Source organism: Cherax quadricarinatus, chromosome 48, assembly GCF_038502225.1.
Source record: "Cherax quadricarinatus isolate ZL_2023a chromosome 48, ASM3850222v1, whole genome shotgun sequence".
NCBI lineage: Eukaryota > Metazoa > Arthropoda > Malacostraca > Decapoda > Parastacidae > Cherax > Cherax quadricarinatus.
Genome location: NC_091339.1, coordinates 990,053 through 1,003,299, shown reverse-complemented (window position 1 = coordinate 1,003,299; position 13,247 = coordinate 990,053). Strand labels below are relative to the sequence as shown.

The 13,247-nt window shown below is 39.3% G+C and overlaps 1 protein-coding gene and 1 long non-coding RNA gene across 5 annotated transcripts in view; one reads left to right on the top strand and one right to left on the bottom strand.

The window, feature by feature from the left end:
• LOC138854064 (uncharacterized) overlaps positions 1-13,247 on the bottom strand; it is a 286,615-nt gene that overhangs the window by 35,813 nt on the left and 237,555 nt on the right. The gene's annotated exons all lie outside the window — the stretch shown is intronic.
• Positions 1-13,247, top strand: part of Nadsyn (NAD synthetase) — a 110,041-nt gene that overhangs the window by 89,733 nt on the left and 7,061 nt on the right. For all 4 annotated transcript variants that reach the window (XM_070094809.1, XM_070094808.1, XM_070094806.1 and 1 more), the window contains exon 13: positions 8,633-8,809. In XM_070094809.1, the coding sequence (XP_069950910.1) occupies positions 8,633-8,809 (177 nt within the window). The remainder of the gene's footprint in view (positions 1-8,632; positions 8,810-13,247) is intronic.

Genomic DNA, 13,247 nt, shown 5'->3' with positions numbered 1-13,247 from the left:
TTTACACTCGCTTGGCAGGATGGTAGTACCTCCCTGGGTGGTTGCTGTCTACCAACCTACTACCTATACATACATGTACAAGCATATATATACACACCCCTCTGGGTTTTCTTCTATTTTCTTTCTAGTTCTTATTCTTGTTTATTTCCTCTTATCTCCATGGGGAAGTAAACAGAATTCTTCCTCCGTAAGCCATGCGTGTTGTAAGAGGCGACTAAAATTCCGGGAGCAAGGGGCTAGTAACCTTTTCTCCTGTATATATTACTAAATGTAAAAGGAGAAACTTTTGTTTTTCCTTTTGGGCCACCACCCCGCCTCGGTGGGATACAGCCGGTGTGTTGAAAGAAAGAAAGAATGATAGAGTGGATAGGGGAGCAATGTGGCAGATGTTGCTAGTATATGGAATAGGTAGTAAGTTACTAAATGCTGTAAAGAGTTTTTATGAGGATAGTGAGGCTCAGGTTAGGGTGTGTAGAAGAGAGGGAGACTACTTCCCGGTAAAAGTAGGTCTTTGACAGGGATGTGTAATGTCACCATGGTTGTTTAATATATTTATAGATGGGGTTGTAAAAGAAGTAAATGTTAGGGTGTTCAGGAGAGAGGTGGGATTAAATTGTGGGGAATCAAATACAAAATGGGAGTTGACACAGTTACTTTTTGCTGATGATACTGTGCTTATGGGAGATTGTAAAAAAAAGTTGCGAAGGTTAGTGGATGAGTTTGGGAGGGTGTGTAAAGGTAGAAAGTTGAAAGTGAACATAGAAAAGAATAAGGTGATGAGGGTATGAAGTGATTTAGATAAAGAAAAATTGGATATCAAATTGGAGAGAAGGAGTATGGAAGAAGTGAATGTTTTCAGATATTTGGGAGTAGATGTGTCAGCAGATGGGTTTATGAAGGATGAGGTTAACCATAGAATTGATGAAGAAAAAAAAGATGAGTGGTGCATTGAGGTATATGTGGAGACAAAAAACATTATCTATGGAGGCAAAGAAGGGAATGTATGAAAGTATAGTGGTACCAACACTCTTATATGGGTGTGAAGCTTAGGTTGTAAATGCTGCAGCGAGGAGGCAGTTTTAGGCGGTGGAGATGTCCTGTTTAAGGGCAATGTATGGTGTAAATATTATGCAGAGAATTTGAAGTGTGGAAATTAGGAGGTGTGGAGTTAATAAAAGTATTAGAGGGCTGAAGTGGGGTTGTTGAGGTGGTTTGGTCATTTAGAGAGAATGAATCAAAGTAGGATGACATGGAGAGTGTATAAATCTGTAGGGGAAGGAATGAGGGGTAGGGGTCGTCCTCGAAAATGTTGGAGGGAGGGGGTAAAGAAGGTGTTGTGGGCTAGGGGTTTGGAATTCCAGCAAGCGTGCATGAGTGTGTTAGATATAAGTGAATGGAGACGAATTGTATTTGGGACCTGACAAGCTGTTGGAGTGTGAGCAGGGTAATATTTAGTGAAGTGATTCAAGGAAACCGATTATTTAATATAACCGGACTCGAGTCCTGGAAATGGGAAGTACAATGCCTGCACTCTAAAGGATGGGTTTGGGATATTGGCAGTTTGGAAGGATATATTGTGTATTTTTATATGTACAGTGGACCCCCCGCCTTATGAACACATCGCGTTACGTTAAATCCGCCATACGAAGCATTTGAATGCAAAAATTTTGCCTCGCCTCACGATAAAAAACTCGCCTTACATGATTTGTCTGGGATGCGTCCCACGTGTGGCTTCAGCTGCCCGTGTTTTCAAGCCAGTCAGTGCGGTCGCATCTAAGCATACATTCGGTACATTTCATATTATCACATTTCATATTATCACAGACGAAATAGGCCTGTTTTGGAAGAAAATGCCAAGCAGGACCTACATTACTCAGGAGGAAAAGGCACTCCCAGGACATAAGCCTATGAAAGAGAGGCTTACTCTTTTGATGTGTGCTAATGCTAGCGGTGATTGCAAAGTGAAGCCTTTATTGGTGTATCACTCTGAAACTCCCAGAGCGTTCAGGCAAAACAATGTCGTCAAGGCTAATTTGTGTGTGCGGTGGAGGGCAAACAGTAAGGCATGGGTCACTAGGGACTTTTTCTATGACTAGTTACACCATGCATTTGCCCCCACTGTGAAAAGTTACCTAATGGAAAAGAAGTTGGACCTTAAGTGCCTGCTGGTATTAGACAATGCTCCTGGTCATCCTTCAGACTTGGCAGAGCGACTTTCTGGGGACATGAGCTTCATTAAGGTCAAGCTTTTTGCCTCCTAATACCACTCCTCTCCTGCAGCCCATGGACCAGCAGGTCATTGCAAACTTCAAAAAACTCTACACAAATGCTGTGTTTCAAAAGTGCTTTGAAGTGACCTAAGACACTCTATTGACTAAGAGTTTTGGAATGATCACTTTAGTGTCATCAGTTGTGTAAACCTTATAGGTAAGGCTTGGGAGGGAGTGATTAAGAGGACCTTGAACTCTGCTTGGAAGAAACTGTGGCCACAATGTGTAGAAGAAAGGGATTTTGAAGGGTTTGGGGCTAACCTTGAGAAGCGTATGCCAGTTGTGGAATCCATTGTGGCATTGGGGAAGTCCTTGGGGTTGGAGGTTAGTGGGGAGAATGTGGAAGAGTTGGTGGAGGAGGACAATGAAGAACTAACCACTGATGAGCTGCAAGATCATCTTCAACAGCAAGAGGCCAGACCTGAGGAAACTGCTTCAAAGGAGGGGAGAGAGAAATTGAGGAAGTTGCCTACTTCAAAGATTAACCCTTTCAGGGTTTCGACCGTACTAGTACAGCTTACGCACCAGTGTCCATGACGTACTAGTACGCATAAATTTTAGCACCTTCAAATCTAGTGAGAGAAAGCTGATAGGCCTACATATGAAAGAATGGGTCTATGTGGCCAGTGTGCACAGTATAAAAAAAATCCTGCAGCACACAGTGCGTAATGAGAAAAAAAAAATGTGTTTTTGGATTAAAACAGCGACTTTGCACTGTATTTTCGTATGGTATTTATTATTGTATTCTAGTTTTCCTGGTCTCATTTTATAGAATGAAAGACATATTACAGAAATTGAGATGATTTTGACTGGTTTTACAATGAATAGTACCTTAAAATTGAGCTCAAAGTAGCAGAAATGCTCGATTTTTACCAAACTTTAAAAGTAAACAAATCATGCTAAGAGTCCAATACATGTCAACTGGTGAGTCTAATATTCTTTCACACATGCGCTGATATTATTTATACAATTTCTACACTAATGCAGTAGTCTGCATAACAGTAAATCTTCTATTTTTTGTGAGAGTAAAAATTCAAAATGGAAAGCAAAAGAATGTAAGACGGACGTGGGGACATGACTAATGAACACCGGAAATGTTATTTTAGTGCCAGGAATGTCTTTCTTGTTTATTCTGGACCCTATTTGGAAATTGGCATCTTTTGAAATTTGTGTGAAATTGGCAAAATTGCTAAATTCTGTCCACTGTATTGGATAGTTGAAATCGGTAAATTGGTGGGTTCTTGTACTCATTCGATAGAAAAAATGGAGTTCTAGCGAAATAGTTATGATTTTTGTCGACTAGTACAATGGAATTGGCCGAAAATAGAGCTCAAAGTGCTCAAAATCGCCGATTCATAAACATTGTCGAGACAGCTAACTTCGCAAGAGTATAATTCCATAAATTTTCCATCAAATTTCATACTTTTGGTGTCATTATGATCGGGAAAAAATTATCTATCTTTTCATAAGAAAAAAATAATTTTTTTTTTCTTAAATTTGGGGGACCCTGAGAACAAGTTTCTGAGAGGGCCTGTGGACCCTGAAAGGGTTAAGGAAATGTGTGCAAAGTGGGTTGAACTGCTAACCTTTACGGATGAAAATCACCCTGACACAGCTACTGCAAGCCGTGTTGGCAACCTGTACAATGACAATGTTATGGCCCATTTTAGGAAAGTCTTAAAGGAACAGGAGGTACAGAGCTCTATGGACAGATTTGTTGTGCGACAGAGGTCCAGTGACTCAAGCTGGTCCTAGTGGCATTAAAAGAAGAAGGGAAGTAACCCCAGAAAAGGACTTGCTACCTCAAGTCCTAATGGAAGGGGATTCCCCTTCTAAACAATAACTTCCACACTCTTCCCTCCTCCCATCCCATCAATCATCACCAGATCTTCAATAAAGGTAAGTGTCATGTATTCTATTCTTAGTAGAGTAGTAATTGTGCATGTCTTCTTCAGTTTGTGTGTATTAAAATTAACATTTCATTTGGTAAAAAAAATTTTTTTTTCATACTTTGGGGTGTCTTGCACGGATTAATTTGATTTCCATTATTTCTTATGGGGAAAATTAATTCGGCTAACGATAATTTCGGCTTACAATGAGTCTCAGGAATGGATTAATATTGTAAGGCGGGGGTCCACTGTATGTACTTCTAATCTGTTGTATTCTGGGCACCTCTGCAAAAACAGTGATTATGTGTGAGTGAGGTGAAAGTGTTGAATGATGATGAAAGTATTTTCTTTTTGGGGATTTTCTTTCTTTTTGGGTTACCCTGGCTCGGTGGGAGATGGCTGACTTGTTGAGAAAAAAAAAGAAAAAAAAAATACATACATGTTATGGTTTAATAACATGTATGTTAATAACCCTTTCAGGGATTCTGACATACTAGTACGGCTTACGCACTAGGGTTATTGATGTACTAGTACGCCTAAATTCTAGCGCCTTCAAATCTAGTGAGAGAAAGCTGGTAGGCCTACATATGAAAGAATGGGTCTATGTGGTCAGTGTGCACAGTATAAAAAAAATCCTGCAGCACACAGTGCATAATGAGAAAAAAAAACTCGGACCATGTTTTTGGTTTAAAACAGTGACTTTGCAGTGTATTTTCGTATGGTATTTATGGTTGTATTTTAGTTTTCCTTGTCTCATTTTATAGAATGAAAGACATATTACAGGAATTGAGATGATTTTGATTGGTTTCATAAAGAAAAGTACCTTGAAATTGAGCTCAAAGTAGCAGAAATGTTAGATTTTTACCGAAGTTCAAAAGTAAATAAATCATGCCAAGCGTCCAATACACATTAATTGGCGAGTCTAATATTCTTTCACAAGTGTGCTGATATTATTTATACCATTTCTACAACATTTCTACACTAATGCAGTAGTCTGCATAACAGTAAATCTATTTTTTATGAGAATAAAAATTCAAAGTGGAAAGCAAAAGAGATGTAAGAGGGGCCTGGGGACGCGACTAATGAACAGAGAAAATGTTATTTTAGTGCCAGGAATATCTGTCTTGTTTATTCTGGACCCTTTATTGGCTAGTTGAAATCGGTAAATGGGTGGTACTCATTCGATAGAAAAAATGGAGTTCTAGTGAAATAGATATGATTTTTGTCAATTAGTACACTGGAATTGGCCAAAAATAGGGCTCAAAGATGGCGAAATCGTCGATACGTAAACATCGTTGAGACCGCTAACTTTGCGAGAGCATAATTCCATAAGTTTTCCATCAAATTTCATACTTTTGGTGTCATTATGATCGGGAAAAGCTTCTCTATCATTTCATTAGAAAAAATAAAAAAAATTTTCCAAAAAATTTTCGACCCTGAGAATGAGTTTAGGAGAGGGCCTCTCGACCCTGAAAGGGTTAAATACCACTGCCTCAACCACTGCGGCACACTGCCTCGTATTTTTGTACAATTTCTTTCTTCAATTCTGTCGTGTTTTTCAATTTCTTTACCAAAGGGCTGGCACTAGCAAGTTTCTTTGGGCCCATGGTTAATTATGTAGCAGTCACACTCAATCAACAAGCACCAAACAATGAATTATTGTGAAATGTTTGGAAGAGCAAGAGGCTAATGCTCACCCCAGCATAAACAAAGCCACACTGACTCACGATGCCTCAACCACTTCCTCCACCACTGCTTCAACCCTCGTATTTTTGTTCAATTTCCTTCTTCAGTTCTATCGTATTATTATTATTATTAGCAGTAGCAGAAATGTTCGATTCTTTGCTGTGTTCAAGAGTAAACAAATGGTCACTGTCCAATATCCAATTATTATTATTATTATTGTTATTATTATTATTATTTTTAGCAGTAGCAGCAGCAGAAATGTTCGATTTTTTGCAGTGTTCAAGAGTAAACATATGTCACCATCCAATACCTGTCCGAATGGCCATTCCAATATGCAGTCATGAATATATGGAGTGTAACTGCATGGCATGATGAGTCTAGTGTGTGCATTCTAAGTCTTCACTGCCAGCATCACTGGCTGGAGAATGACTTGAGTGAGTGGCAAGCGGGGTGGCTAAGTAAGTAAGTTTATTCAGGTATACACAATTACAGTTACATAGATTATCATACATAGCAGCAAATGTGTAGAGAACCTAGGATACGCCAAGAAAGTCAGACAGAGTGACCTATTTCCACTGGGGCTGCCTGTTGCGGGGGTCAGAGGGAGGGTAGTTGGGACATGTGGGTAGCGGGAAACTTAAATATGATTTTGCTGCTGGGAATTTGACGACTGGAAGTTCGTGAATGTGTGAAGACCACGAAAGTTGAAAACGCGAATGTTGAGGGGGACCTGTAGTAGCTATGTTTAAACTCATCGGATTAAGGTTCAGCGAGTTTCCAGGCTAGTCACGATAATTTAAGCAATTCTTTGTCTTTGACAGTATGGCAAGGGGCACTGTCTTCCATACAAAATTTGGTCTTGGACAAACAGTATGTTTGTATATGCATCAAATGTACATACACAAGTTTGAACACATTTGGTAAAAACTAACCCAGAAAAATTTATTAGTTACTGTATAATTCATCCTTAAGACGATGATAAATATAGTTGTCCTGATATTGATCTATGTACAAGTATTAAATGGTTCCAGAATGTGAGTGTGAAACCTCAGAACTCAGAACTTCATAGGTTGGGGCCTCACTGCACTCAAAACACCAATGCATTTGGTAGAAAGTTATTCAAGGAAAAATCAATATTAGTAATTCAGCCTTAGCAGAATTACAGATAGTGCTGTATTAAATTTCTAGTCTTCAGCAGTCTCTATCTAACAAATGTGAATCTTGATACATGCATAAAATGAACACATACAAAGTGTGAATGTATGTTTGGTAAAGAATAAGAGGAAAACGTACTGCATTTAAAATTCAACTCAAAGAAACTCACAAATATAAAATTATAGTTTTTGATCAATCCCTACCAGACAAATGTAAACTCTTTATTGTACAGTATATCTTTAAAATGAACATGCACAATCTATGCAAATCTATGCATGCTCTTGGTGAAGAAACAACTGAAAAAATTATTTATTGCAATTTCAGGTTAGTGGAGGAGTTTGGGAGGGTGTGTAGAGGAACAAAGTAAGTTGAAAGTGAACATAGATAAGAGTAAGGTGATGAGGGTATCAAATGAGTTAGATAAAGAAAAATTGGATATCACATTGAAGGGAAAGAGTATGGAAGAAGCGAATGTGCTCAGATATTTTGGGGTAGAATTGTCAGCAGATGGATTTATGAAGGATGAAGTAAACCATAGAATTGATGAAGCCAAAAAGGTGAGTGGGGCATTGAGGTATCAGTGGAGACAAAAACAAATGTTATTAAGAAGGAAATGTATGAGAGTTCAGTGGTACCAACACTCTTAAATGGATATGAAGCATGGGCTGTGAATGCTGCAGCAAGGAGGTGGCTGGAGGCAGTGGGGATGTTGTGTCTAAGGGCAATGTGTGGTGTAAATATGCAGAGAATTCATAATGTGGAAATTAGGAGGAGGTGTGGAGTTACTAAAAGTATTATTCAGAGGGTTGAAGAGGGGTAGTTGAAGTGGTTTGGTCATTTAGAGAGGTTGGAGCAAAATAGGATGACTTGGAGGGGAAGAGGGGTACGGATCATCCAAGGAAAGGATGGAGGGAGAGAGTAAAAGAGATTTTCTGTGTAAGGGGGCTTAGACATGCAGCAGGCATTTGAGAGTGTGTTAAATAGGAGTGAATGGAGACGAATGCTTTTTGGGACTTAACAAGCTGTTGGAGTGTGAGCAAGATAATATTTTGTGAAGGGATTCAGAGAAACTGGTTAGCCAGACTCAAGTCCTGGAGGTGGGAAGCACAGTGCCTGCACTTTAAGGAAGGGGTTGGGGATATTGGCTGTTTGGAGTGACAGCTTAACTGTTATATCTGAGCACTTCTGCAGAGACAGTGATTGTGTGAATGATGGTGAAAGTGTTTCTATTTTTGGGTCACCTGCCATGGTGGGAGACGGTTGACGTGTTAAAAAAAAAAAAAGTCAGTTTGATCTCTGTGGGAAAGTGGAGAAGAATTCTTCCTTCATAAGCCAAGTGTCTCATGAAAGGCAACCGAAATGCCCAGGAGCAAGGAGCTACTAACCCCTTCTCTTGTATAAAGTACTAAATGTGAAATAAAGAAAAGCTTTTGTTTCTTCTTTTACAGGTCACCCTGCCTCAGTGGGAAACGGCTGGTGTTTAAAAAAAAAGATATCAGTTGGAGTATTTGCAATGATTTTACAGCAGCTGTAAATCACCTTTCATAAGTAATTAATTGGTTCCAAAGTGCCAATATCGTAAGTCCAGAACATAAATCAGAAATATACTTCAAAGCATTCTTTATTTTTCAGGTTGCAGAAAAGGTTAAGCTTTTCTTCCGGTATTATAGCATTAATCGTCACAAGATGACTGTGTTAACTCCAGCATACCATGCCGAGACTTACTCCCCTGATGATCATCGCTTTGACCATCGCCAATTCCTGTATAATTATCGCTGGCTATGGCAGTTTAGGGCCATAGATAAATCAGTGAGTTTAATCTACACTTTATTTAGCATTATGTGATGACATTTTCTTTTGCATGATCTTTAAACTTAATGTTGTGATAGAAGGTTAATTTTTTTATTTGCACTAGTTGAGTCATTAATCTATTTTTGTTCTTTTTCATTTGTTCTTATAATATTTGTAAATAACATATATACTGTAGTGGGCATTTTACAGGCAAATGCAAAGTGGTCACTTTATTAAGCAAATATTCAATTTAAAAGAGAAGTAAAAAAATAAAGATAACCAAAAGACAGTATGAAATTAAGGTTGCGAGGAAATCAGATACTCCCAACTCAAAAGGTTTTATTCAGGTATATAGGAATAAAAGTGCAGTAAAGACACACTTAACTGTAAATCAGGGCAACTGTTAGTGACAAAGAAATGTATACCATTTTCTTTACTTACGTCCTTTTTGTTTTTATACAAAAGAATGCAAATGAAATCCCAGAAATGAGGTGTAGAAGCTTGGAGATGAGGTCATAGATGAGCGTGGCTAACTAGTAGAAATAGGTCATGCTAAACCTTTGTTAGGAGTAGAGTTGTTGGTGGCCTTTCCTGTACCAAGATACCATGTTGTATAACATGAAATCCCAGAAATCAGTAATTATTCTTCTTTCAACAAACCGGCCATATCCCACTGAAGCAGGGCGACCCATAAAGAAAAACAAACGTCTCTCTTTTTTTACTTTAGTAATGTATACAGGAGAAGGGGTTACTAGCCCCTTGCTCCCGGCATTATAGTCGCCTCTTATGGCATGCATACCTTACAGAGGAAGGATTACAGAGGAAGGATTCTGTTCCACTTCCCCATGGAGATAGGAAATAAGAACAAGAACTAGTAAGAAAATAGAAGAAAACCCATAAGGGTGTGGACATGTATGCTTGTACAGTGGTACCTCAAGTTTCGTACTGCTCCCAACTCTAACAGTTATGTAAGTGTATTATTGTAAGTGCTTTTGTAAGTGTATTTTTGGGGGTCTGAAACAGACTAATCTAATTTACATTATTCCTTTTAGGAACAAATTCGTTCGGTAACAGCACTCGAACAGCCTTCTGGAACGAATTATGTATGAAACTCGGGCTACCACTGTATATGCATGTGTAGTGTGACCTAAGTGTAAGTAGAAGTAACAAGACATACCTGAAATCTTGTATGTTTATGAGACAAAAAAGACACCAGCAATCCTGCCATCATGTAAAACAATTACAGGCTTTTGTTTTACACTCCCCTGGTAAGACTGTAGTAACTCCCTGGGCAGTTGCTGTCTACCAACCTACTACCTAGGAAATCAGTAATTATATAAGTCAAAATAAAAACAAATAATAAAAGATCAAAGTCACTTGTGACATGGTCCTCAGACAATTAGACGATACTAATGCCTTTGTTGATAGCATACTCGTTTCACACACTGAGTTTTTTAGTGTCGATTATGGCATGAGTGAAATGTTGGGCATGTTTCCTTACACCTGCTGCCCCTGTTCATGTAGCAGGAAGTAGGTACCTGGGTGTTATATTGTTGTGGATCTCATCCTGGGGAACAAGATTGACCTAAATTGCCTGATATGCTCTGCATAATCAGGGACTTGCTATATAGTATGCCAAGGATGTCAGCTAGGTGTGAAATAGTTGTATTATGTGCTTGTAGAAATAAAAGAATGCTTGTAGAAATAAAAGAATAATTTTTGTTTTCCATCCAACCGAACACATCCCACCAAAGCAGGGTGACCAAAAAAGAAAAATGAAAGTTTCTCTTTTTAAATTTAGTAATATATGCAGAAGGGGTTACTAGCCACTTGCTCCCTTAAATAATAATATTTTAAACAAGTAACTGGGCCCTGAAAAGCTGTTTGCAAGGGAATCTTTGCTGAACATTAGCTAGTCTTATCAACAGATCGATGAAAACTGGTATCATAATGGATAAGTGAAAAATGACAAATGTGATGCCCATTTACCAGGTGGGAGATTGGGCTATAATCTGAAACCGAGGCCCTATCACACTTGCATCAATTGTAGGATAAAAGATTTTGTTTGACTTCTTAACATGGAGGGTTAGTAACTCAGGATAGTCCAATAAACTCATGTCATCAGACTGACTTATTTCTGTTGGGGTCCTTTAATCCTCTCCCCCAGGATGTGACCCACACCAGTCTGTTAACACCAGGGTACCTACTTATTGCTAGGTGAACAAGGACAGTAGGTGTACAGAAACATGCCTAACATTTCAACTCATCTGGAGATCAAACCCAGGTCCTTCACTGTGCAAACAGATCCTGGTATCAGCTGAGTCACAAGTACCCAAATTCTAAGGTTTATAGGGAAATAGACCATGATGAAGAATATGATTACGTGTACATAGACCTCAGTAAGGTGTAAGGAAATTTTCACAAAAACAGAGCAGGCTACAGCTCTATTAGTCCAGTCATTGCTGACCACTTTCACGTATGGTACAAGGATACTGGCATGTAACCAAAATGAGATATAGTGGTATCTCGAGTTTGTCATAATTCGTTCCAGAAGGCTGTTCGAATGCCGTTACTGAACGAATTTGTTCCCATAAGAGATAATGTACATTAGATTAGTCCGTTTCAGACCCCCAAAATTACACTCATAAAAGCACTTTAAAAAATACACTTACATAATTGTTCGAGTTGGGAACTGTTCAAAACTCGAGGTAGCACTTTATATTATTATTATTATTTTTTGTTAACACACTGGCTGATTCCCACCAAGGCAGGGTGGCCCAAAAAAGAAAAACTTTCACGATCATTCACTCCATCACTGTCTTGCCAGAAGGGTGCTTTACACTACAGTTTTTAAACCGCAACATTAACACCCCTCCTTCAAAGTGCAGACACTGTACTTCCCATCTCCAGGACTCAAGTCTGGCCTGCCAGTTTCCCTGAATCCCTTCATAAATGTTACTTTGCTCACACTCCAACAGCATGTCAAGAATTAAAAACCATTTGTCTCAGTTCACTATCAAACATGCTCACGCATGCCCGCTGGAAGTCCAAGCCCCTCGCACACAAAACCTCCTTTACCCCCTCCATCCAACCTTTCCTAGGCCGACCCCTACCCCGCCTTCCTTCCACTACAGACTGATACACTCTTGAAGTCATTCTGTTTCGCTCCATTCTCTCTACATGTCCGAACCACCTCAACAACCCTTCCTCAGCCCTCTGGACAACAGTTTTGGCAATCCCGCACCTCCTCTTAACTTCCAAACTACGAATTCTCTGCATTACATTTACACCACACATTGCCCTCAGACATGACATCTCCACTGCCTCCAGCCTTCTTGCTGCAACATTCATCACCCATGCTTCACACCCATATAAGAGCGTTGGTAAAACTATACTCTCATACATTCCCCTCTTTGCCTCCAAGGACAAAGTTCTTTGTCTCCACAGACTCTTAAGTGAACCGCTCACCCTTTTTCCCTCATCAATACTATGATTTACCTCATCTTTCATAGACCCATCCGCTGACAGGTCCACTCCCAAATATCTGAATACATTCACCTCCTCCATACTCTCTCCCTCCAATCTGATATCCAATCTTTCATCACCTAATCTTTTTGTTATCCTCATAACCTTACTCTTTCCTGTATTCACTTTTAATTTTCTTCTTTTACATACCCTACCAAATTCATCCACCAACCTCTGCAACTTCTCTTCAGAATCTCCCAAGAGCACAGTGTCATGAGCAAAGAGCAACTGTGACAACTCCCACTTTATGTGTGAGTCTTTATCTTTTAACTCCACGCCTCTTGCCAAGACCCTCACATTTACTTCTCTTACAACCCCATCTACAAATATATTAAACAACCACGGTGACATCACACATCCTTGTCTAAGGCCTACTTTTACTGGGAAATAATCTCCCTCTTTCCAACATACTCTAACTTGAGCCTCACTATCCTCGTAAAAACTCTTCACTGCTTTCAGTAACCTACCTCCTGTACCATACACCTGCAACATCTGCCACATTGCACCCCTACCCACCGTATCATATGCCTTTTCCAAATCCATAAATGCCACAAAACCCTCATTAGCCTTATCTAAATACTGTTCACTTATATGTTTCACTGTAAACACCTGGTCCACACACCCCCCTACCTTTCATAAAGCCTCCTTGTTCATCTGCTATCCTATTCTCAGTCTTACTCTTAATTCTTTCAATAATAACTCTACCATACACTTTACCAGGTAGTATACTCAACAGACTTATCCCCGTATAGTTTTTGCACTCTCTTTTATCCCCTTTGCCTTTATACAAAGGAACTATGCATGCTCTCTGCCAATCCCTAGGTACCTTACCCTCTTCCATACATTTATTTAAATAATAGCACCAACCACTCCAAAACTATATCCCCACCTGCTTTTATCATTTCTATCTTCATCCCATCAATCCCAGCTG